Source organism: Pan paniscus, chromosome 19 (genome assembly GCF_029289425.2).
Source record: "Pan paniscus chromosome 19, NHGRI_mPanPan1-v2.0_pri, whole genome shotgun sequence".
In the NCBI taxonomy this organism is placed as follows: domain Eukaryota; kingdom Metazoa; phylum Chordata; class Mammalia; order Primates; family Hominidae; genus Pan; species Pan paniscus.
Window position 1 is genome coordinate 19,146,825 of NC_073268.2, and position 25,766 is coordinate 19,172,590.

The 25,766-nt window shown below is 40.9% G+C and overlaps 1 protein-coding gene across 14 annotated transcripts in view; it reads right to left on the bottom strand.

Moving 5' to 3' along the window:
• The window catches only part of KANSL1 (KAT8 regulatory NSL complex subunit 1), a 197,280-nt gene that overhangs the window by 129,076 nt on the left and 42,438 nt on the right, over nt 1-25,766 (bottom strand). For all 14 annotated transcript variants that reach the window (XM_034941609.3, XM_034941612.3, XM_057300264.2 and 11 more), the window contains one exon: nt 11,157-12,534. In XM_034941609.3, coding sequence (XP_034797500.1) covers nt 11,157-12,445 — 1,289 coding nt within the window. In that variant the 5' untranslated portion in view covers nt 12,446-12,534. The remainder of the gene's footprint in view (nt 1-11,156; nt 12,535-25,766) is intronic.

A 25,766-nucleotide genomic window follows, 5' to 3' on the forward strand; every position in this document is an offset into this window, starting at 1 on the left:
ATATCTCAAAAGAGCTCCTTTTCCAGCAACTGGGGAAATAGTTGTTTGGGGCTTTTCCACATAAGATATAAATCATCCCTTTCGAATGTCAAAAATGTTTAATTTAGCCATTTGATGGGGAAAAACCTTAATAGTTCACTTCTCTAGAGTGTTTATTACAGTAAAGGAAAACTATTTAAACTTCCCACCATCCCTCCTGGTCAATGCTGGTGTCCACCCACGTACTGTGTGGTCAGAGAGCTGTCTAAAGGAGTTACAGCAAACAGCAAAGCTATGTGCCTTCAGGTTGCTCCATTTCTCAAAATAGAATCTTTTTTCTGCCCTCTCCCTATCAGTTCCAGGAGTTATCTTCTATTCAGAAGATAGAACATGTATGACCACAAGCAAATTATTTAACATATCTATAGTCTTGGGTCTCAACTGTAAAACAGGGTATCATCATCATATGGAAGATTTAAAGACAACAAATCTAAACCACCTAACATACAGAAAGGTGTGATCAATAAATACTAATTCCTTTCTTTTCTTCCTTTTTTAAAAAAAATAACTTCAACCACTTCCTAGATGTTAGTCTGCCCTAGCAAAATGTCCCTCCTCTACCCATCCAACTTTTTTTAAGACAAGGTCTCACTCTGCTGCTCACGCTGGAGTGCGGTGGTGCAATCTCGACTCACTGCAACCTCTACCTCCCAGGCTCAAAGCAATCCTCCTACCTCAGCCTCCCATGTAAGCCGGGACTATAGGCGCATGCCACCACGCCTGGCTACTTTTTTTTGTAGAGAAGGGGTTTCGCCATGTTACCCAGGCTGCTCTAGAACTCCTGGGCTCAAGAGATCTGCCCGCCTTGGCCTCCCCAAGTGCTGGAATTACAGGAGAGAGGCACCACGCCCATATAACCCATCCAACTTCTACTCCACAAAAGAAAATGAGTAATTTTCTTTTACTCATATTGTAGGCTTAAGGATGTATCTGGTTAAGATACATATGGCTATTATACCTTTCCTCAAAAAATACGTATTACCAAATTAATGTATAATAGTCTTCTGAATATAAACATAAACGCCATATTTTACATGATGGTTGGTAGACCTCTTTTCATCAACCAAATCTAATGAACAGTTTGATTCTGTTTACACTAAAAAAGCTAGTGCTTATGCCCAGGAGATAGGTAAAGAGCCTAGATTATTATCTTGATCTCTTATTAGCTGTTTGACATTAAGTTACTTAAACTTTCCATTCTGCAGTTTGAGTCTGTAAAATTAAAATTATCTATCTCATTGTACTGTTGGAGGATTACATAAATTAATTTGTAAAAAGCTCTTTATAACTAAAGAGCTAAAAACAATTCAACAAATGTAGGCTATTATTTCTCTACCAGAATGTCTCAACTCTGTTGTCTGCTTAGGCAAAGTTGGTTAAAAACGTTGTTCCCGGCAGGGCACAGTGGCTCACACCTGTAATCCCAGCACTTTGGGAGGCCGAGGTGGGCTGATCACGAGGTCAGGAGATCGAGACCATCCTGGCTAACATGATGAAACCCCACCTCTACTAAAAAAAAAAAAAAAAATACAAAAAATTAGCCGGGTGTGGTGGCAGACGCCTGCAGTCCCAGCTACTTGGGAGGCTGAGGCAGGAGAATGGCGTGAACCTGGAAGTCGGAGCTTGCAGTGAGCCCAGGTCATGCCACTGCACTCCAGCCTGGGCGACAGAGCGAGACTCTGTCTCAAAAAAAAAAAAACCTTGTTTCCTAGCTCACCCAAATCAGTTCGGTCAAAATCCTCCTGGGTTCTCAGGTTTAAGACTAATTCAGTCCCAAAGGCCCTAAACTCTGCCACCCTGTTTCTTCCCAGGATACATCTCTCGTAAGTACCTGAGAAACAAACCAGAAACAGCAATTAAAGGGAGATCAAGGAAATGGCACTACATATACAAGGGTATTCAATTCCCTGGCACATGCCCTCTATTCTATTAGGCCTAAGTAAAACAACTTATAAGAACATGATTTTAAATGAACTATGACACCTCTCTCTAGTTGCCATTCCCCAATCTCCCCATTTCCCCCGCCCCCAAAACAATTTTCTCTACAATTCCTCTTACCTGAGTTCTGAATATAATCTACATGATTACTACAATGCTACTAAATAGGTTGCTAGAGCAAACCACAACATTCACAATTTAATAGCAAATTTTCAGTATATTCTGCTTGCAGAGCAGACCCTACAACTTTCATCAGGCTTAAAATAATTTCAAAGCAATTTTGTCTACCATGGTACAAGAAACCTTTCTTCACACTTATAGAAATATAAAATCAAACAGGACACAGTTGCCACAAAGCCTTAACTAATGAGAATCAAAACTGGTAAGATTTATTCTTATGTTTACTATATACTAAACCCCCTTGGTTTCAAATCTATATAAACTCAATGTTTTCTTTACATTGGATATGTAAGCATAATTTTCCCAGATGCACAATAGAAAATTGGAGAAAGATAATTCACTGGGAAACATGAAAGGACATGACCTTAGGCATGAATTTCTACCCAGCTTGCAAAATAATCTAGTCCACTTTGGTCCATGTTTAGGGAGGTGGGGAAATGAATTAAAGTACCATCCATTTATAACAGAATGTGGATCCATGCTTTCCCTTTTCTAGTTAAAAATATTTGTTTTATCACACTGACAGAGCCTAATCGGGGGCTCTACAAAGGACACTCCAGGTATACCCAACAAAGGAAAATATTTAAATAAAAATTAATGAATGCCTACCTCATCTGCTCCTTCTCCATCTTGACATATCCATCCAATGTAGTTACCCCTGCCAAACAAAAATCTGGGAATCACCCATGGCACCTCTTCCCTTTTGCTCACCACATGCAATCAGTCACAAGCCCTCATCACCCCTACTTCCAATAACCAATTCTCTTAAATCTTTCCTGCCAAAGGCTGAGTCCACCATTCAGCTAACTGGTTAGCCTAAATTCACCTCTATTCCCCTTCTCCACACAAGCGGGGTCTGAAAAATACAAATCATGTAAGCCATGTCAATGGCTTCACAATAAAAATTTTAACTTTATATAATCAACAAGGCCATCTGTATGATCTGGCAACTAGCTACCTCTCTGGTCTCATTTCTCACTACTTGTAAAATACACTATACTTTGCTCTGTTCTTTGAGAGTCAAGCACCTTCCATTTCCAGGACCTTAGCATGTCTTGTTTCCTCAATCAGCAGCAAAGCCCCTTCTCACCCAATTCCCTCTTATCCTTCAGGTCTCAGCTTACATGTCACTTCCTTCAGAAGACTCACCATCACATCCCCATCACATGCTGCCTAGATATATCCAATATGCACCCTCAGATCACTCTGAACTTTGTTCCTGTAGCACCCACAACAATCATAAATATATCATCATCTATGTAATTACCTGCTTAAATATTAATCTCTCTCTAATCTATATTCCCCATGAGGGCAAGACAAGGATTGTATCTTTCTTAACCACTGGATCCCTAGCATCCCAGCATGTAGCAGGCATTCAATGTAGAGTTAATGAATGAATTAATCAAATCCAAACTCCTCCAATGAAGGTTTTCAGGTCTCTACAGAGCAACTCCTCCCCCATTTATAGAAGATTATTTGGAAGCTTATTTCCTCACTGTTTTTTATTTTTTCAGACACAGGGTCTCACTTTGTCGCCCATGCTGGAGTTTAGTGGCACAATCATAGCTTACCCAAGCCTTGAACTCCTAGGCTCAACCCATCTTCCTGTCTCAACTTCCTGAGAGCTGGGATTACAGGCTCAAGCTACTGCACCCAGCCATTTCCTCATTTTTAACACTTGCTGGAACTTGTAAGGAATACAGAAACCTTCATTTTTAAGACTCCAGTAAAGAACCTGAACTCTCATGAGTTATTAAGATTATTTTGCAAACTGAGTACTGAAATGCTTCTGGTAACCATCTATTGCTGTAGTCAGCCAGGCTTAAAACTTCAATCACCTATGATGATCCCTCCCGTCATTGCCCCCACACATCACAGTTATTAAGTCCCATTCAATTTACCTCTACATCATTTCTGGAATTATCTTTTTCTTCTCACATTACATTTATCATCTGTACCTATAATACTATGTCTTCAACATATCCCATTCCCATGGTGCCACCAAAGCCCTATACCTTTCAACTTGTCTTCTCTGTGTGCCCTGTGCTTTCTGCCTATACTGACCTCTCAGTAGGTCACAATCAAAAGAAAACTGTCTATCAAAATCTTTGCCAACCTTCAAAGGTTCATTTCTAACATCACTAAGTGCCAGGCACTGTTCTGAACATTCATCTTTGTCTTACTAAGTTCTTCACTCCCTTCACTCTTTAAACTTCTTGAGGATACAAACTTAGCTTATTCATCTGTTATCTCTTGTGTCTTACACATTACTTACTCCATAAGTACTTATTATATGACTTTAACACTACCATAAAAGAGTACGTTCACTTCAGAGAACAAAAACAACAATCACAAGGTGGCAGAAAACACTATAGCAACTATATCTACGGTAAATGGGTAACACCCAAATTCCCGATGCCTAAGTTCCTTTCTTCAGAATCCCACAACAAGCACTAAGAATGATTTTCACTACCTACGTTTCTTCTCAGGAAATAAATAAGAAGGGAATAGAAGAAAAAAACACAAGTTCCTACTTCTGCCACTTGACGTCATGTGCAGATTAGGAGAAAAGCCAAGGGGCATTAAATCAAAGGTGTTCAACAAATGAAAGTTTACTCAGCTCTGAAGTAATTCTGTAAGAATACAATGAAATTATTCCCACATTTCTATCCCATACATCAAGAAATAAGATAATCACTTTAATGGACTATGAAAAGTAAATCAACCAAAGAAATGAATGAAGGCATTAGAAGAACCAAAGCTTTAAGTCACAAGTCAAGAAACCTGTTTTGTTTCAACTTATACCAGTGCTTTGCTAGGTTCTTTGCCTCAGCTTCCCCCAATGCAAAAAAATGGTGATGAGAATAGTTTCATTCATGTTATTTAAAGATAAACAGTCACATTTCAAAGTAGTTTGAGACCTAAAGGTCACGTAGGGTCAGCTCCCTCACTTTAACTAGAAAAATGGTTACATTAGTCCTATAGCTAGTTTTTAGCAGAGAAGGGTTTAGCTGAGAAGACTTGGGTATCCTGGCTGATGTTCCTCCCAACCCACCACTTTATGAAATGATAAAGAGTAGAAAAATGATAGCCGGGTGTTTGGTGCATGCCTGTAGTCCCAGTTACTCCTGAGGCTGAGGCAGGAAGATCACTTGAACCTGGGAAGCAGAGACTGCAATGAGCTGACATCACGCCACTGCACTTCAGCCTGAGTGACAGAACAAGACTCTCTCTCAAATATATACATACATACAAACATACATAAAAAGTAAAAAATGACAAACCAATTTGATTGCCACTTTGGCAACATCATCTGTGTATTCTTAATAAATTCAAGTAAGAGTTACTTTTTTTTATTTTTATTTTTACTTATTTATTTATTTGAAATGGAGTCTCGCTCTGTCGCCCAGGTTGGAGTGCAGTGGTGCGATCTCGGCTCACTGCAAGCTCCACCTCCTGGGTTCTGGCCATTCTCCTGCCTCAGCCTCCCGAGTAGCTGGGACTACAGGGGATCGCCACCACGCCCGGCTAATTTTTTGTATTTTTAGTAGAGACGGCGTTTCACCGTGTTAGCCAGGATGGTCTCAATCTCCTGAACTCGTGATCCACCCACCTCAGCCTCCCAAAGTGCTGGGATTACAGGTATTTTTATTTTTTTTTGAGACACAGTTTCACTCTGCCACCCAGGATGGAGTGCAGAGCTGAGATTTCAGCTCACTGCAACTCCTGCCTCCCGGGTTCAAGTGATTCTCGTGCTTCAACCTCCCAAGTAGCTGGGATTAAAGGCGTGCACCACCACGCCTGGCTAATTTTTGAATTTTTGGTAGAGACGGGGTTTCACCATGTTGACCAGGCTGGTCTCCAACTCCTGACCTCAAGTGATCCACCCACCTTGGCCTCCCAAAGTGCTGGGATTACAGACATGAGCCACCAAGCCAGACCAAGAGCAACAATATAGAACATTCCAAAGTATCTAAAAAGCAAAACCTATAAACACACTAGTAATTCATTTTACCATGAGGTCTTCATAAACTCCAAGAGGATAAAATTCCCCAGGAGGGGCTAGACACAGTGGCTCTCGCCTGTAATCCCAGCACTTCGGTAGGCCAAGGTGGGTGGATTACCTGAGGTCGGGAGTTCTGAGACCAGCCTGGGCCACATGGTGAAACCCCGTCTCTACTAAAAATACAAAAATTAGCCAGGCATGGTGGTGGGCGCCTGTAATCCCAGCTTACTCAGGAGGCTGAGGCAGAAGAATTGCTTGAGCCTGGCAGGTGGAGATTGCAGTGAGCCGAGATCATGCCACTGTACTCTAGCCTGGGCGACAGAGTGAGACTCTGTCTCAAAAAAAAAAAAAAAAAAAAAAAAAAAAAAAAGGGCTGGGCACAGTGACTTACACCTGTAATCCCAGCACTGTGGCAGGCCAAGGCGGGTAGATCACCTGAGGTCAGGAGTTCGAGACCAGCCTGAGCAACATGGCAAAACCCTGCCTCTACTAAAAGTACAAAAATTAGCCAGGCGTGGTGACAGGCACCTGTAATTCCAGCTACTCAGAAGGCTGAGGCAGCAGAATCGCTTGAACCCGGGAGCCAGAGGTTGCAGTGAGCCAAGATCGCGCCACTGCACTCCAGCCTGGGCAACAAGAGCAAGACTCGGTCTCCAAAAAAAAAAAAAAAATTCCTGAGGGTGAGAAAACTCACTGCAATCAAGACCACCCAAAATTCAAATAAGCGCTTTAGTGTCACTGAACTGCATCCATAGTTTATTTTTACCCAACCCTGATCTGAAACAGACTTCAGGAGACTATTAGACAAAACACAGGTTAGCATAAATTCAACCAGAAATAAAAACATGAAAATAGGGAAACAAAATGAAGCTATTAAAAAGGTACAAGCTTAGCTCTAAATTTCCAGATGTCAATAGGAAAAAAGAAACCTAGTGAACAATTACAGCACCCAGGTAATAAAAACAGACTAAAAGCTTAGACAAACATACAATTATTCTTGGCTGCACATCTTTCTCCCTGAGGTCTTTATAAAGAAGGCATTGCAGAATACAGAGAATATCCTCAACAATATTTCAGTAATCACAATGAAATGTTTTATGAGGTTATTTTTATACTGAACTTCAAGATAAGCCTAGAGTAACAGTTGGGAGAAAAAAAAGAAAAAAAAAATTTCAGGGACAGAGAGAAAAAAAGAAAGGAAAAAAAAAAAACTTAGGAGAGAGAGACCTACATAATGTGGTCCAGGTACCCAGAACACTGCTGATTTAAGAGCACAATTAAGAAAATTTCTGGAAAAAAAATATTATTTTAACAAGTAGTTACTATATAGAAGTTTATAAGCACAGGACCCAGAAAACGAAAAGCAAATTTAGCAAAATGTGGAATGGGTCCAGGAATTAAACAAAATTGCAGGGAAAAAAAAACAACTCTAAGAGGGAAAAACAAAGAATATAAAAGAAAGAAGAGCAAGCACAACTCAGCAAGTACATTACATACATATGATAATTAAATGCTTTTATTTCTACATCTACAATTAAGAATTAAACATTAAGATATTTACGGAAGCATGCAGCTTCCTTCTTAATCCCATAATCAAGGAGATAAAATTTAAATTCCTGTACCTTCCACAGTGATGAAATATCATTGTTTAGTGACATCATATCAAACACAAGGTACTGCAGAATTTTCAAAGCAGTTATATGTCCACTGTACCAAGAAAGGAAGATATGTGAAATATTTCATGAAAATTTTCCAAGAAGAGTTTAAAACAAAAAGGGTAAGAGTTTTTAAACCAGACATAAAATCAGTCAACCATAAAAATTAATTTAAAAAACTCTCTCTAAAGTCTCATTTAGCAATATAGTTTACAATGATAAACATACAATTTGCTAAACATTCAACAACATAGAAAAATTACTCATTCTATAGCTAGCATGTACCAACGACACAGAATGGATCACTGTTTCTCCTCTGGGAGGTGGGAAAGAAAAAAACAATTGAATTCTTAGTGAAGAAAGGGATTATAATTTCCACAGAACTATCCACTTGTAATTTAAGCAACATCATTTAAAAACAGCTCATTCCAACAGTCTCCTCTACTAAATATTTTCATCAGGGCTGCCTAGACGAAACCTAGCCCACCACTCTATCTTGGGCAAAAGAGTAAAATACAGACCAGCTACTGGAAGGGTGGGGGGAGCCAAAATTCACCAGCTGGGTCAAGTTCCTGAAGAATTAACTAACTACATTCTAGGATTCATTTCTCAGCATCAAAGAACAACTTTTTCTTCTTCTTTTTAAATTAAAGCAATGCCTCCATTCTCATTGTCTGGTCAACTGCTGAAAACCTTTAAAACACTCAGAAGATCAACAAACACTTGGCTAAATAAATACCAGCCTTAAGAGTCAACCCGGTGATCTTGCTCAACAAGAACTTTAAAGTATTTATGCTTTACTGGTGGTTTTAGTTTAAATACATTTTTTTTTTTTTTGAGACGGAGTTTCGCTCGTTGCCTAGGCTGGAGCGCAATGGTGCGATCTCAGCTCACCGCAACCTCCGCCTCTCACGTTCAAGCGATTCTCCTGCCTCAGCCTCCAGAGCAGCTGGATGTAGAGGCGTGTGCCACCACGCCCAGCTAATTTTGTATTTTTAGTAGAGACGGGGTTTCTCCATGTTGGTCAAACTGGTCTCGAATTCTCAACCTCAAGTGATCCGCCTGCCTCAGCCTCCCAAAGTGCTGGGTGGGATTACAGGAGTGAGCCACCGTGCCCGGCCCTAAATACAATTACAATGTGCAAAAAGAGCATGTACTTCAGAGTACTTTCAGTACCCAAATATGATCTAACGCATGAAAATTCAACTTTTTAAAGTATCAGTTGATTTAACTGCAAGAGGATTCAACTGATCCCAAAATGTTTCCTAAAAGCCATCCTTTGGCTGTTCTTATACACTTCACACCCTTCCAAACCATAAACCATTATGTGAGAAGAATGCTCAGAACTAAGTAGTGAATGAATGGCCTTAAGGTTTTTCCAAGTCATTAAACTATCCTACAGAATAAGAAAAATTCTCAGGTACTTTTATTTCATTGGTTTGTAACACTTACCTACAACAGTACCAAAACTCAGAAATGTTTTCAATGCAACGTATCCTGAAAACAATAAGCTTATAGTGTCTAGGTGCTTTTCTGTTACTCAAAATAAGTGCATGCAATTTAAAATCCTTTAACTACAGTGTTTATTATACCTCTAAGCACAAAATATTTAACGTTAACCAAGATATTTTTAAAGCGGTGATTTGAACAGCAAAGTTAGTGGGGATAATGCCATGAATATTAGCAAGCTGAATTAAGCTACTAATCCATTTAAAGAAAGATGGGTTACGGAAGAAGCAAGCCTCTGAAGCATTTGCTTTAAATCTAAATACAGAAGTGGACTTGAGCACAATGAACTAACAAATGATAATAGAACTAGGTCTACAAGGAAGAAATTCAGCAAAAATTATCCATTTCTTCCTTCAAAATAGAAAAAAAAAAGTTTCATTTCAGATACAATATCCATGCAGATAATATAAACAAAATTGGGAAACCAGAAAATTTACTTTTAAAAATCACAGCTGTCTCAACAACCCAACACTCCAGTGAAAATCTTCATCACCTTTTAATACAGTCTAGGAAACACCAATTCTTCCCACATATTCATCTTTTTCAGCCTTCTCTAGTAAGCCAGCCTCTAGCAAAGAGAAAATGAAAGATCTACTAGTCAATTATCCTGCCCCTCTTTTCCAACTCCTCATGCTCTCTCTCAAATCGATATTCCTAAGGAGATAAATGCACTTATTTAACATGTATCTTTAAGTATGTTATAATATAGTACTGCTTTATTGAAGTACATAGATGCTGAATTGGGAGTGACAGGAGTGAAACGTCTCTGTCTCCACCATGCCAATTTGGAGTGCCACCCATAAAAAGCTTATGTAAAATTTTCTCAAACCAACAGATTTAGAAAAACCAGTAAGATGAGGTGGGCGGATCACGAGGTCAGGAGTTCGAGGCCAGCCTGGTCGACATGGTGAAACTCAGTCTCTACTTAAGAAAAGAAAAAAGAAAAAAATCAGCCTGACTTGGTGGCGGGTGCCTGTAATCCCAGCTACTTAGGGAGGCTGAGGCCCGAGAATCACCTGAACCCGGGAGCCAGAGGCTTCAGTGAGCTGAGATCGCACTACTGCACTCCTGCACTCCAGCCTGGGCGACAGAGCGGAACTGTCTCAAAACAAAACAAAACAAAACAAAACAAAAAACAACAACAAAAAACAACCCAGTAAGAATTTATTCCAAATACATCAATACATTTAACTCAGCTTAACAAATCTGCTTAAAATGGGCTTTTTTTTTTTTTTAATAGGAAGAGAGTCAGGTTGTGAAAGTAGACTGTGCTTGGAGGCAATGTATTAAATATTCTGAAGCATTTTCTAATTGTCAGTCCTTAAAATGTAAGAAAATCTCAAGTGTTAAAATTGAAGACTGGGTGTGCTCTCTGCTGAAAGTTCAATCAAAAGCAACTGTAATTTCCTACAAAGGTAACTAGGTCAACTCAGCATTTGTCCCTGCTTACTGGAAACAACAAAATCTCAACAATCAGGCCATTAACTTATCATGTCCTATATATATAGTTTCAAATGAAATCTAAATTCACTCTTAAAGAGGTACTAGTACAATTTTACACATAAGATGTCTCCTAGTTATTTTTCTTAGTAAGACTTCAAAAGGAAATTACCACCATTTAGACTACAACAATACAACCCTACAGCAAAAATATCTTCCCCTTCTTCACTAGCATGTATATGCACTCATCTACCCAACATCAGGGAAAAAACAAACGGAACCTAGACACCTATGTACAAAGAATCACATTCTCTCCATAATGGCGATTCATTCATTCTTCCTTGTGCCAACATTTCTCAAGAATGCTATCATGCATGAGGTCTACTCACAGGGGTACATGACGCTGCTCGGGATCAGCTCTGGTCAGTTCTTCCTCTTCAATATCAGACTCCCCTCCTGAACTACTGTCAGTGACATCTGAATCAAATGCCTGTTCACTGCACCTCAAGTTGGCTATGCCACTAGCTGTAAATCTCTCCAATTCTTCTGAAATTGAATTGCTTTTCAGAAAGTTGCTAAGTCCCTCTGAAGTGGTGGTCTCACTGGCAGCTTTTCTCAAGGCAGCTTCGGCCTTTCGAGTCAGCATCAACTGGCTCCGTGGTCTCAAGGATTCCAAGTTTGGCAGTTTGCTCAAAGTCTTCTCCAAAAATCCACCCAGCTGATGTTGTATATGCCTCTCAACCTGCTTGGCTTGCACAACCTGTAAGCGCTTTTGTAATCTGCGGGCACGGCTCTCAATGTCAGCCTGTCGCCGCAGTAAAGCTGTTATCCTTGTGTCAGAATCTAAAGCACTGAAAAGAATGGAAGACAGGGGAGACTTTTTACCCTCCAATTTGACACCCCCCAAGTTAGAGCTGGAGTCTGTACCAGGTGATAACCTACTGCTTCCTTGAAGTGCCGGCTGTTCCATGGAATTGACAGAAGATTTGTTTGCAGTGCTATTATTGCTATACAAAGTTGTGTGTTCTACATCAAGGCTTCTATGTGGAAGAGTGCAATTGGTCATACCCCCCTTCAAGTCCCCAGATTCAGATCCTCCCATTTCACCCCCATGAAGAGCAGATGAAGTGAGAGCCCGTTTTCCCCCATTGAGGGAAGTGGAATTGTCATGATCAGAATGTGTTGAACTTTTAGTCAATTTCTTAGCCAACCCATTTACAGGTGCTTGTGGCAGAGCTGTCTGACCACTCGTATTCATGGTTCTAAGATTTTCTAAGGAAAACTCCAAAACTGACTGTCTCCCCAACAGCTCAGCTCGGAGTTCATAGGACTGAGATAAGAGAGGATGAGATTTAAGGACTGTCTGCTTGCTGAAGACCCCTTGCAACTTCAAAGACTCCTTTGAGGGAACAGATGTTACATCAGAGCAGAGATAAGATGCCACCAGTGGTTGCAGCTTTCCCAAGTCTTCCTTGGTAGGATTATTTCGGAAATCTAGGCTGGGATCCTCTGCAGCAATGGCTTTTCTTTTGGTTCCGTTGGCAGCAATAAGGATGTTGGCGTTGCCGTTATTTTCGGCACTGCCAGGGGACAAGGTAGAGGATGGGGGAGCCAGTTTGAACCGGATATGGTGTGCTTCAGCTGCTGCGTCAGTGAGAGCGGGCGCCATCGCAGCCATTCAGCACAGAGAGACAGGAAGTCCAGCCTCTCCCGATGCCGAGGCCGAGGCCAGCTCCACGGCCCCTTACTGCCTCCCCAGAGAACAGACTAGAAGAGAAAGGAGAAAAGAATATTAGAAATACAAGCACTTTTAAAAACATGTATATTTTTAACAAAAGCACTACTTGAGGCTGTTGTCTAAACTGCCTCCAGAAAGAAAACACTCTGGAGCTAACTGTACCACAGTTATTCTAGAGACCCAAATATCTTTCATCTGGGAGAAAGGGGGAGGCAAAATCCCTGCACAAGAGAAGGAAGAATTGCACCCTTCTTCTTGTCATTTGTTACCACAGATTGAAAGGTGCCAAAACACAAGTTCGATTCAGAGAAAATCACAGATTGTTAAAATTAAATCATCTCCATTAAAAAAAAAATCTCTTTAAGCTTGTTGAAATAAATGGATTTAAAGCAAGACACATCAAACTAAACAATAATTAAACAGAAAAAAATTAGTAAGGAATTCCCGTGTTCACTAAAAAAAGTATGCCAAATATCACAGGTCTGTGCATTTTTCTGGCCAGGGAATCCAGTTTTCATCAGCTTCTCACTTCTCTAGAAGTACAGATTATACTACAAAGCTAACTGTACCACATCTGTAATACCAACTTGTTTCATCAGTTTTCTTTTCTTTCAGATCAAAGTGGTCATCAATATCTTCTCTACTGGCTTCTTCCTCTCAGCCTAGGAATTTACTCAAGTATCTTCTGCCCTCAGTACAGCCTCTCTCTCATACTTAATTGCCCAAATATCTCTCTTTCCCTTTACCCCAAAACTTCTCTAAGAATAGTATAAATAACTGTCTCTGCACTCTTCACTCTTCCATAATCTGGATTTCACCCCCTACTGCTCTGGCAAAGGTCACCAGTAATCTTATTATCAAATCCAATGGTCAAGCCTCAGTCCCCATCTATCTGACTTCTCTGAAGCACTGGACAATACCGACCTTCTTCTAATTCTTTCCTGATGTCCTTATACTATCATCCTCTTCTCTTCCTCCTGGACCCTTAAATGCTGGTGCTGCACAAGGTCCCTTCTGCCCTCTTCTCTCTCAACAACCACTAGTATGGTGAGGTTTCTTAACCGTAAGAAAAACTTCTGAGCTGCACTAATCAAGATTCCTATACCTCTATGTTCCTCAAGCCCCCTGAAGCTCAGAATTCACTTTCTCCTTCCAGCACACTATTCCGCATCCTGTTTCATCACCTTAAGTAATGACACTGCTTTTATTTAGTAACCAAGCTAAAAATCTCAGTCATTTGCCTCTGATCCCCCTTGATCTATGTGGTCTGGGAGCCAAAGGAAACATACGTAAAGAACTAAGCCAGTTGTTCTTTAAAGTGTGGTCTCTGGACTTCTGGGGATCTCACAGGCTATTTTGGAGGTTCGTGAAATCAAAGCTATTTTCATAGCAATACTAGAATATTATCTGCCTTTTACACTGCGTTGACATTTGCAATCAGAGTACAAAAACAAAGGTGAACAAAACTGCTGGTACATTATTAGCACAAATCAAGGAAGAGGCACCAAACTATACTAATAGTCATTATACTCTCCACTCAGTTTTTCTTTTTTTAAGGGAGTTCCACTTAAGATGTCCTTGATGAACAGCAAAAATTATGAATTATCTTGAGCCTTTAGTGCATTTTTAAAAAATATTCTTTGTGATGAAAGGGAAAGTATGCATAAAGCACTCTGCTGCTTTATGAATTCTCAGGAAAAAGCACAGTACAACTGAGTTGCAAAATGAACTAGAGCTTTGTTCATGGAACACGATTTTTACTTGGCAGAACTACTGACAGACATTATTTGAAACCTGCTTCACTAGCAGACATTTCCTTGCAAATGAACAAAGTGAACCTGTCACTTCAAGGAAGACCACTGACGATATTTGCTGCCAATAATAAAATCTGAATTTTTTAAGCAAAGATCAGTGTTTTTGAAAACTTGTATCAACAATCATGAACTTAAACATTTTCCCAATATTTTATTTGGTGGGTGTGGGTGTGTGTGTGTGTTTAACAGAGTCTCGCTCTGTCGCCACGCTGGAGTGCAATGGTATGATCTCAGCTCACTGTAACCTCTGCCTCCTGGGTTCAAGTGATTCTCCTGCCTCAGCCTCCCGTGTAGCTGGGACTACAGGCACACGCCACCACGCCTGGCTAATTTTTGTATTTTTAGTAGAGACAGGGTTTCACCATGTTGGCCAGGATGGTCGCAATCTCCTGACCTCATGATCCGCCCACCTCGGCCTTCCAAAGTGCTGGGATTACAGGCCTAAGCTGCCACATTCGGACTTTCTGAATATTTTAAAAGCCATTTCTGATTTAACAGACTTGTGACGATATTAATGAATGTGAATTTTTGATTGCATATAATGTAATGTGTAACATTTGGAAGATCTGCATAACCCAGTGAACAATAAAATGTCCAGTGAATGTCAGGAAATCATGCATGGGTAAAAAGTTTAAGTGCAAGACAAATCATTTATTTGTTGCTGTTATTTTGAAACAGGGTCTAGCTCTGTCACCCAAGCTAGAGTGCAGTGGCACAATCATGGCTCACTGAAGCCTCAACCTCCTGGGCTCAAGTGATCCTCCTGCATCAGCCTCCCAGTAGCTGGGACTATAGGTGTGTGCCACCATGCCCGGCTAATTTTTTGAATTTTTGTAGAGATGGAATTTCATTTTGTTGCCCAGGCTGCTATCAAACTCCCAGCTTCAGCCTTCCAAACTCCTGGGATTATAGGCATAAGCAGCCATGCCCAGCCTGAATTACTTATTAAATATTTTTTAAATTTCTCAAAGTTTATAAGAAAAACAATTTATTTGCTGTTCTCAACAAATTTTAAGAGTTAAAAAAGGGTCCTGAGACCAAAATGCTTGTGAAATCACTGGACTAAGCACCCCCCTCCCTGCCCCAAATGAGGGCAATCTCCAATTTAATCAAAAATGCTTATCTTTGGAGCAATACCAACACAGGATGGTAGGCCCTACAGGACCACAGTAAGCTTCTTTATAGTATGACAATTTGAATCATTAACATAAAAATACTCAAATAAATGACTGAGAAAACATTATTCATAAAAGCACCAATATACATATGGGTCGAATCTGTCTTATTGCTGTGTGTGTGTGTGTGTGTGTGTGTGTGTGTGTGTGTGTGTGTGTGTGTTTTGAGATGTAGTCTCGCTCTGTCGCCCAGGCTGGAGTGCAGTGGCGTGATCTCGGCTCACTGCAACCTCCGCCTCCTGTGTTGGAGTGATTCTCCTGCTTCAGCCTCCCGAGTAGCTGGGACTTCAGGCATGTGTCACCATGCCCAGATAATTTTTGTATTTTTAATGGAGATGGAGTTTCACCACGTTGGCCAAGCTGGTCTCGAACTCCTGACCTCAGGTGATCCGCTTGCCTCAGCATCCCAAAGTGCTAGGATTACAGGTGTGAGCCACTGTGCCTGGCCTCATATAATTATTAACACCAAAAGTTTCTTGTTCCAGGGTTGTATTTTAACCAACACTCTTTATGAACTAGATTTTCAGGGCTTATGGAGTTTTCTCCTGTGGGCTTTCTGGCATATGGCATTCTGTGTGGCACAAATTATTCTATGTTGTCTTTTCCCATTTCTAACTTTAAATATAATACTAATTCCTAATATATTATTAAACATTGTGTTACAGACCAGTTGACAGTACTAATTCCTGTTATTAAACATTGTGTTATAGACCAGTTGACAGCTGGACCAATATAGTTGTTAAAAATATTTTGAGTCACTTTTATAATATGCAAAGGGTTTTTCCCATGGACAAACAAAAATCACTACCAGATAATTCCCATCAATTCAATCTCCTCCCCTTTTGAATGTCAATATGTAGTTGATATGAGCAATGCAAGGAGGCATATTATCAGTGCCAGATGATTAATACAACATGTGAAGAGTAATTGTACCCTACTGCCTGACAGCACTACAGTAAGACTTAGCAAGGGCAGGATGAACAGCTTCCCTCTGAGGACCCAGGCAAGGGCACAAATATGCTTTATGACTTACATAAAACTTAGGAAAACCCAGGCTCACTGCAGCACAAATGAAAAAGAAGGTCATAATTAACATCACATCACAGAAGGTGCTTAAGTAGTAAACTTCTCAAAGTTATTCTGAGATTATTCAATTCTTTAAAGCTTACAACTTTAAGAAAAAATGCCGGCTTAAATCCCATCTACTCCAGCTGGGCACAGTGGCTCACGCCTGTAATCCCAGCATTTTGGGAGGCCGAGGCAGGCGTTATCACCTGAGGTCAGGAGTTCAAGACCAGTCTGGTCAACATGGTGAAACCCTGTCTCTACTAAAAATACAAAAATCAGCTGAGTGTGGTGGCGAGCGCCTGTAATCCCAGCTACCTGGGAGGCTGAGACATGAGAATCACCTGAACCCAGGCAGCAGAGGTTGCAATTAGCCAAGATTGCACCACTGCACTCCAGCCGGGGCAACAAGAGCAAGACTCCATCTTAAAAAAAAAAAAAAAAAATCCCATCTACTCCAAGCCTTCTCTGAAATGATGTCTATGAACTTGACATTAACATATACACTTCAAAGACAATAGTTTATTTGATTTGCACTTTATCCTTGGTCTCAATATCCCCATAGGATACACAGCATAGTGTAGTTACTAAAACAATCATCTAAGTAAGGGGGTGGGGGAGGAGAGAGAGTGCAGAGAACAGGAAAAAGTGACCACTTTTTCAGAAAAAATTCCCATTCCTAATTCCTAAATCTTGAGATTTCTATACCAAAGAAATACCATTTATTGACTTGACATACCTTTATTGACTTGAAATACTATGCTAAGATTCAACATTACTCCCAAAGATATTCATAAGTAAGAGGAGCACTGACTCAAGTGAGCAAATCTCAGTTCCCATCCTGGCTCCACCTCCTGTAGGTTACTTAACTATTCTGTTCTTTAAGTCTCCTCATCTACAAGTAACAGAGCCTTCCCGAGAAGGATGCTATCATGATGAAATAAGATACTTTCAATTACTTGGCCACGTACCTGGAGCAACCACCCAGTATTATTTGCACTTTTATTACACTGGAAACAAAAAGCAAACATAGAAGGAATGAATTTCCATGGCTTTTTAATGCACAGGAAAAAACGCACCTAGTTTGCAATTAGCTACAATTGCCATAAACCACCACCTAAGTTTAGTACTTTAATCTTTTCCCTGTTATGTCTAGACTTACTTTTAATATTTCATGATGTTGTTTATAATAAAAAGAAAACTGAATGCCAAAAACTCGGTTAAATTATTAAATATCCACACAATGGAATACTGTGCAACCCTAAGTGTGGCAGAACTATATTTACTAACATAGAAAAGTGCTTGCTTCATTATTAAATGGAAAAAAGTTACAAAACAAAACACAGTATCATCTCAATTTTGCTTTAAAAAGTCATTGGTAAGATTCTTTTGTCTTTTGTTTCTTGGCTTATGTAAAGTCTCCACCATAAACATGTATTACTTCTATAATAAAATGGAGAGAAACAAAAAGAAAACAATGGAAATTCTTAAAGAGCCAATAACTAAGTAAAACAAAATCACAGTAACATTCTTTTTTTTTTTTTAAGAGATGGAGTCTCGCTCTGTCACCCAGGCTGGAGAGCAGTGGCGTGATCTCAGCTCACTGCAAGCTCCACCTCCCGGGTTCACGCCATTCTCCTGCCTCAGCCTCCCCAGTAGCTGGAACTACAGGCGTCCGCCACCACGCCCGGCTAGTTTTTTGTATTTTTAGTAGAGACAGGGTTTCACCATGTTAGCCAGGATGGTCTCCATCTCCTGACCTCGTGATCTGCCCACCTTGGCCTCCCAAAGTGCTGGGATTACAGGCATGAGCCACCGCGCCCGGCCCATAGTAACATTCTTAAATTTAATATACAGAGCAAAACAATGATTCCTATCCCACTTGACCCCTACAAAATTCAAAAAGCTTCAATCTTCGACAATGTAAAGCAGGGAAAGACTGTCAAATTTAAGCAGTTCTTAGAGAAGCTCAGGGCTAAAGGAAAAAAAAACGAAAAACAAAAAAAGGAAGCAGTTCTACACAAACAGCACAACAGCCTATCTGATAAATCATCTTTCTCCAAAGAATACAAAGCCTTAAAAGCTATAATTAACTGATTAATCCTCATAACAACCTGGGCAGTAGAATTAGGGCTGAGATTATAATTTCTAATTTACCGGTGGGGATAAAGTCAGACTGTACATTCAGAATAAAAATTCAAGCCCCAAATATCCCAATTTTTAGTTCATTCAGTTAGTAAACTATAATCTGACAAATAAATACAGATGGAGCTGCTACACCTGCTGTCACTCACACAAATTGAGATTCTGCAGTAAGCTTGTACAGATAAAAGAAAAGGCTACCTATTCAAGGTCATTTAGCTATAAAAGGTTGGGCTAGATAATCAATAGTTTCTCTCTCAGTTTCAAAGAAGTATTTTAGGGTCTGGAAGATGTTAAATGCACTCAGCAAGCAAATACATTTCGGAAAAACTTCCCAGATGGAGACTCACAACGTATTGCATCATACTGAATACGCAAATGTTTACCTTTACCAAACTTTTTTAACAAGCACCTTTTTCCATTACATCTATTAATATCAAGCAGAAACATCATTGTGAGAAATACAAGTTGGGATAAAGTTCAAATATGTGACCTCTAGGGTCCCTTCCTATGTTAATTCTATTATTCTAAATTGCACCATCGGTCCAAGGACAAACTTCTACCTAACACAAGTGGCACTTGGGAAGCAAAAATATACTTCTAGGATAGAGTTTCTCAACCTAACCACTAACTGACATCTCACGATGAGTAATCTATCACAGGAGGCTATCCTGGCAGTAGCATGTTTAGCAACATCTCTGTTTTCCACCCACTAGATGCTAGTAGTGCCCTTCTGAAAATTATGACAATCAAAAATGTCTCCAGACATGTCAAATATGGGAGCTGGGGGGTTCAACATCACACCTCCCAACAGAGAACCATATCCTAAAGATTATACACACACATATATATACTCTTTCAAAAGCAAAACGTATCCAGCTGCTTCAAATACTGTAAGTCAGAACTAACTCCACACCCACAAATGAAAACCTCATTTATTCCCAGTCAATTTCCAAGACAAGACTCCAGATACACAAGAATAACCTGGAAGCATCCACCTTGCAAAAATATTTAGCTGCAGAGAACAAAGGGGAAGGAATAGGTCATCCAGGTGGCCAACAAGACAAGTATTACAACCACACTTGCACTGAAAGCAAAAGCAAAAATCAGATGGGGAAGAAAAGTTTGCCCATAATGTGGCTTCTACTAACCTCTTCCTTCACCATTACCTCATTTCTCTACACAAAGGACGGAAAGAAACAGCAGGAAGGATGATTAGGGAAGTGTCCATGAAGTTGCCGCAATTTTAGCTGAGACTTGAAAATTAGATAAAATGTCATTATGCAAAAGGCTAGGACAAGAGAATGGTAATGTGGCATTCTAGTGAGAGGAAATGGCATAAGAAAAGGCAACGCTGTGTGGGAAAAGGCGACATTCTGAAGGTTAAAAGAAATGAACAATTTGGGCCGGGCGCAGTGACTCATGCCTATAATCCCAGGACTTTGGGAGGCTGAGGCGGGTAGATCACCTGAGATCAGGAGACCAGCCTGGCCAACATGGCGAAACCCCATCTCTACTAAAATTACCAAAAATTAGCCGGGTGTGGAGGCGCGCACCTGTACTCCCAGCTACTTGGAAGGCTGAGACAGGATAATTGCTTGAACCCAGGAGGCAGAGGTTGCAGTGAGCCGAGATCGGGCCACTGCACTCCAGCTTGGGTAACAAGAGCGAGACTCCATCTTAAAAAAAAAAAAAAAAATTAACAATTTGCTTAAAACACAAAGCACATTTTAATAGAGGAAATAGTAGAATGAAGGTGGTAAGGCAGTTTGAAGCCAGATCCTTAACGGACAGCCTTTAATAGCCTTAATTCAGACTTAAAGACAGTAGAGGGGCCAGGCACAGTGGCTCATGCCTGCAATCCCCGCACTTTGGGAGGCTGAGGCGGGTGGATCACCTGAGGTCAGGAGTTTGAAACCAGCCTGGCCAACATGGTGAAAACCCGCCTCTAATAAAAATACAAAAAAATTAGCTGGGTGTGGTGGCGGGCACCTGTAATCCCAGCTGCTCGGGAAGCTGTGGTAGGAGAATCGCTGGAACCCGAGCGGCAGAGGTTGCAGTGAGCCGAGATCGCACCATTGCACTCCAGCCTGGGTGACAAAAGTGAGACTCCATCTCAAAAAAAGAAATAAATAATAAAAATAAAAATAAAAAAATTAGCCGGGCATGATGGCAGGTGCCTGTAGTCCCAGCTACTAGGGAGGCTGAGGCATGAGAATCACTTGAACCCGGGAGGCAGAGGCTGCAATGAGCTAAGATTGAGCCACTGCATTTCAGCCAGGGCGACAAAGAGAGGCTCTGTCTCAAAAACAAAAACAAACAAACAAAGACAGCAGAGGCCAGGTGCAGCGGCTCAGACATGTAATCCCAGCACTCTGGGAGGCCAAGGCAAAAGGATTGCTTGAGGCCAGGAGTTTGAGACCAGCCTGGTCAACATAGCAAGATCAAGTCTCTGAAAAATAAAAAGTATATACATATATATATACACACACATATATATGTATATGTATATATAAAATAATGACAGCAGAGTATCATTAAACACTTTTTAAATGGGAGTGAAACATCAGACTGTGCTTTAGAGAGATCAGTTGGGTAGGATGGATTGAAAGTAAGTAAAAAGGCATCTATAGATGGCAAAGACCAATAAAAAAGCTACCACAATAATCCAGATAGGATGCAATGAGAACTTCAACCAGAAAATAATAGTCAAAGTCTCTACCAAAGCTTAAATCCAGAAATGTGAAGGGGCCAGTCTAACAAAAAGGCTAAATATATGACAAACAAAAACATGATGGCTTATAAAGAATGGAAAGAAAGCTCTCTTTTCCTTCACAATTTCATCTCCTTTGTGACGAAATCCTTCTTTTCTCACAAAGCTTTTCAGGTTTGGTATGTCCTCTCTATACTTCTAACACTATCAGTCCAGCCCAGGTCCTCATCAGCTCCTGTCTAGATTATCACAACAGCTTCCTGACTAGTGCCTCAGTGCCCCAAACTATCCTTTACCTTTTTATCATCTCACTTTCCTACTCTGAACAAGTTCCTCACACTTTTTTTTTTTTTTTGAGATGAAGTCTCGCTCTTGTCCCCCAGGCCGGAGTGCGATGGCGCGATCTCCGCTCACTGCAACCTCCGCCTCCCAGGTTCAAACGATTCTCCTACCACAGCCTCCCGAGCAGCTGGGATTACCGGTGCCTGCCACCACACCCAGCTAATTTTTTTGTAATTTTAGTAGAGACGGGGTTTCACCACGTTGGCCAGGCTGGTTTCAAACTCCTGACCTCAGGTGATCCACCCGCCTCGGCCTCCCAAAGTGCTGGAATTACAGGCATGAGCCACCACACCCAGCCCCTCACACCTTTTTAATGAGTTCAAATTCTTCAAGATGAAACTTAACGTCAGGGCAAGTACATCAATTGATACGGACCCAGAACTCCCCACAGATTCCCAACTCCGTATCTTTGCCTATGTTGCTACCTCTACCTGGAAGGTCCTCCTTCTACTTTTTTTTTTTGTCCCCAAACTTACTAATTTTTCAATACATAGCATCTCCACAAAAACTTCTTAGACTCTTCCAATTCATATCACTTTCTTCCTGCTTGAATTGTATAACGCGCTTAAAGTCACTGTCATTCAGTTCAAATTATCTGAATTTTCCCTAATTGTTAACTAATTCTATTTCCAAGACAAGCAAAATTCCTTAACAGCACCCTTCTTTAGCGTGCTAACTTTATCAAGAGCTTGGTACATAGTAAGTGCTGTAAGCCCTAAATGACTGGACTAGAGAAGTCAAAAAGGCCTCGTGGGGGTTGCCCTCAAGTGTAAGATTTTACTAAGAAGAGAAAAAGGAGGAAACACGAATCAAAAAATTGACACAATCAAAATAATGGGAAAGACATGGGGCATGATCCACAAAACAACTTGCATGAATCAGGTGGTATATGTACAGCTTCTCAAGAGAAAGAGAGGAAAAAAACAGCTATACAGTGATTTGTGATGAAGTACTGCAAGCTCCATTATGGAATGCACTGCAAAGTATTTATTTTACATATAAACAAAAGTAGATTTGTTGTGGAATACAATGGGGAAGGAGAGACAAAATTTTTACTATAAAACAAAGAGATAATGTGTGTCACCCACAAGACCATTATCAATTTCCTTGGCCAACAGGGCTTCTTAACTGAAAAAGCTTTATATTACTAAAGGAATCATTCCTGAGTGCAGGATAGGTTATTACAAATGTTGTTCACTAACATTAATTAGCATTTTACTATGTCAATCACTATGCTAAGTATCTTACATATATTCTCTTAATCTTCACAATAACAATATAAGGTAAGTACTACTGTCCTCATTTTATAGATGCTCAAAGAAGTTAAGTAATTTGCCCATGATCACACAACTATGAAGTTGCAGGGGCAGGATCCATAATGCTAAAGCCGATGCTTTTAACTACTACACTAGATAGTTTAAAGCTTAAACTGAAACGGTCTTAACTGCCTGACAGTAAATTCTGAATTTTAGTCTTTAGAGGAAAGTCAAAGAACACCAACTACCTACTGAGTATCTCCAATAAATATTAAAATGCCTAGAGTATTCAAAGCACCACAGTAAGTACATACAAGGATGACAAGCAACAGTAAAGACAGACACTACTGTGTGATTTGGGGGACGGAGGCAATCCTCATACAGGCTGAGAAGTAGGCGGAGTCAGAAAATGCTTTTCAGAAAAAAGAACATCTAGGCTGAAACCTAAAGAATGAGTAGGAGCTGGGTGCAGTGGCAGGCGCCTGTATTTCCAGTTACTCAGGAGGCAGGAGGATGGCTTCAGGCAAGGAGTTCAAGGCCAGCCTAGGCAACATAGCCCCCGTCTAAAAAAGCCACCCAAACAAAAACACTAATTTTTTTTTTTAAATGATGGCCTACCATGGTAGCTCACACTTATAAGCCCAGCACCTTGGGAGGCCAAGGCAGGAGGATTGCCTGAGCCCAGGAGGAGTTTGAGACTAGCCTAGACAACACACTGAGACCCAGTCTCTAAAAAAATAATAATTAGCTGGGCATAGTGGGAGGGTCACTTGAGCCTGGCGGGTGGAGGTCGCAGTGAGCTGTTATCACGCCACTGCACTCCAGCCTGGGTTACAGAGCAAGATTCTGTCTCAAAAGAAGGAAAAGAGGAGAGGGGAGGGGAGAGGAGAGAGGAGACAGGGGAGAGGGGAGAGGAGGTGAGAGAAGAAAAGGAGGGAAAGAAGGAAGGAGGGAGGGAAGGAAGGGAAGGAGTAGGGCCGGGAGAGGTGGCTCACGCCTGTAATTCCAGCACTTTGGGAGGCCAAAGCAGGAAGATCACTTGAGGTCAGGAGTTTGAGACCAGCCTGGCCAACACAGCGAAACCCCGTCTTTGCCTGTAATCCCAGCTATTCAGAAGGCTGAGGTACAAGAATCACCTGAATCTGGGAGGCAGCGGCTGCAGTGAGCTGAGATGGCACCACTGCACTCCAGCGTAGGCGACAGAATGAGACTGTCTCCAAAAAAACAAAAAGAAAGAAATGAGTAGAATTCAGCATTGCCTATACAACTACTTCAAGCATCCCATATTCAAAACCCATTCCCTGCCCCAACACCAAATCCAAAACTTCTTCCTGCTCCTCAACATTGTCTATTTGAGTTAATCATGACCTCAAATCACCAACTTACTTTTTACCATAAATATTTAATTTAAACATCTACTAAATGCCAGATACAAGATAGTAAAATATAAATTAGGTGTGAAGGTAGCCTAGCTTGATAAAGTACTGTATTTCACCTGAAGGGGTCAAGGAAGGCTTCTAGAAAAGATGACATACTGACTGAATTTTGAAAGGTGAGGTGGTGCACAGAGGGTGAGGGTTGGCAACACACAGAATGACAGGCACATTCATTCCATCCTTGGTGCCAATGCCCTAGTGCAGAACCTCATTATGTACTATAGTAATTCAGGCAGTAATAATCTCCCAACTATTCTTCCTTCTTCCTGTCTCAGCAAGCCTCTAATCTAGCGTCCACTACCAAAATGATTATTAGAAAGGAAAGAAAAAAGGAAAGGAGGGGATAAACCTAAATCTAACCATTTAAAATCTTTCACTGACTCTAGAGTAAGGATGAGTCCAAATTCCCCACACACCATTATCTGTCCCCTTTTTACATTAGACCTCATCTCCAGCCTGTCCTCACTGCAGCCACCTGAAACATATGTTTCCTGGCTCTTCTATGCCCCTGCACCTTTACTCATGCTACTCTTTCACGGTTCAGCTCAAGGTTACATGCTCTTTCAAGTATTCCCCATTACTCCCAGGTTGAGGTGGGGTCCCTCCCTCTAGGCTCTTACCTGCACCCCCATGACACCCTGGCTATTGCTCATGGTACAATATCAACTCACAATTTTGTCTTGTCTCTTTCTTCCCCAGAGTATGTACTTTTTTTTTTTTTTGAAACAGAGCCTCTCATTGTCACCCGGGCTGGAGTGCAGCGGCACAATATTGGCTCACTGCAACCTCCGCCTCCTGAGTTCAAGCGTTTCTCCTGCCTCAGCCTCCTGAGTAGCTGGGATTACAGGCACCCACCACCACATCTAGCTAATTTTTTGTCTTTTTTAGTAGAGACAGGGTTTCACCATGTTGGCCTGGCCTGACCTCGTGATTCGCCAGCCTCGGCCTCCCAAAGTGCTGAGATTACAGGCATGAGCCGCCATGCCTGGCCAACTACGTACTTCTTAAAAAAGGAGGGTTATAGCTTGTTTTATCTCTGTCCCCTACAAGCAGCACAATGCCTGGCAGACAGCAGACCAACACACATTAAGCAACCTGAGCATTCTATGCTACACCCATCAGGATGTCTGAAGTGATCAACCACCTAACAAGAAGAGGCATCAACTGAACCTAAGATAGGCTTCACCCACTACAAGTTCCAGTTATTTACTTGACCAAGCACCTGTACCCAGACTAGGAAACTTTTTAACTACACTTTTTAAGCTATTATTAAATGTGGTTACACAGCATTATAAAGGTAATAGCCATCAAAATCACA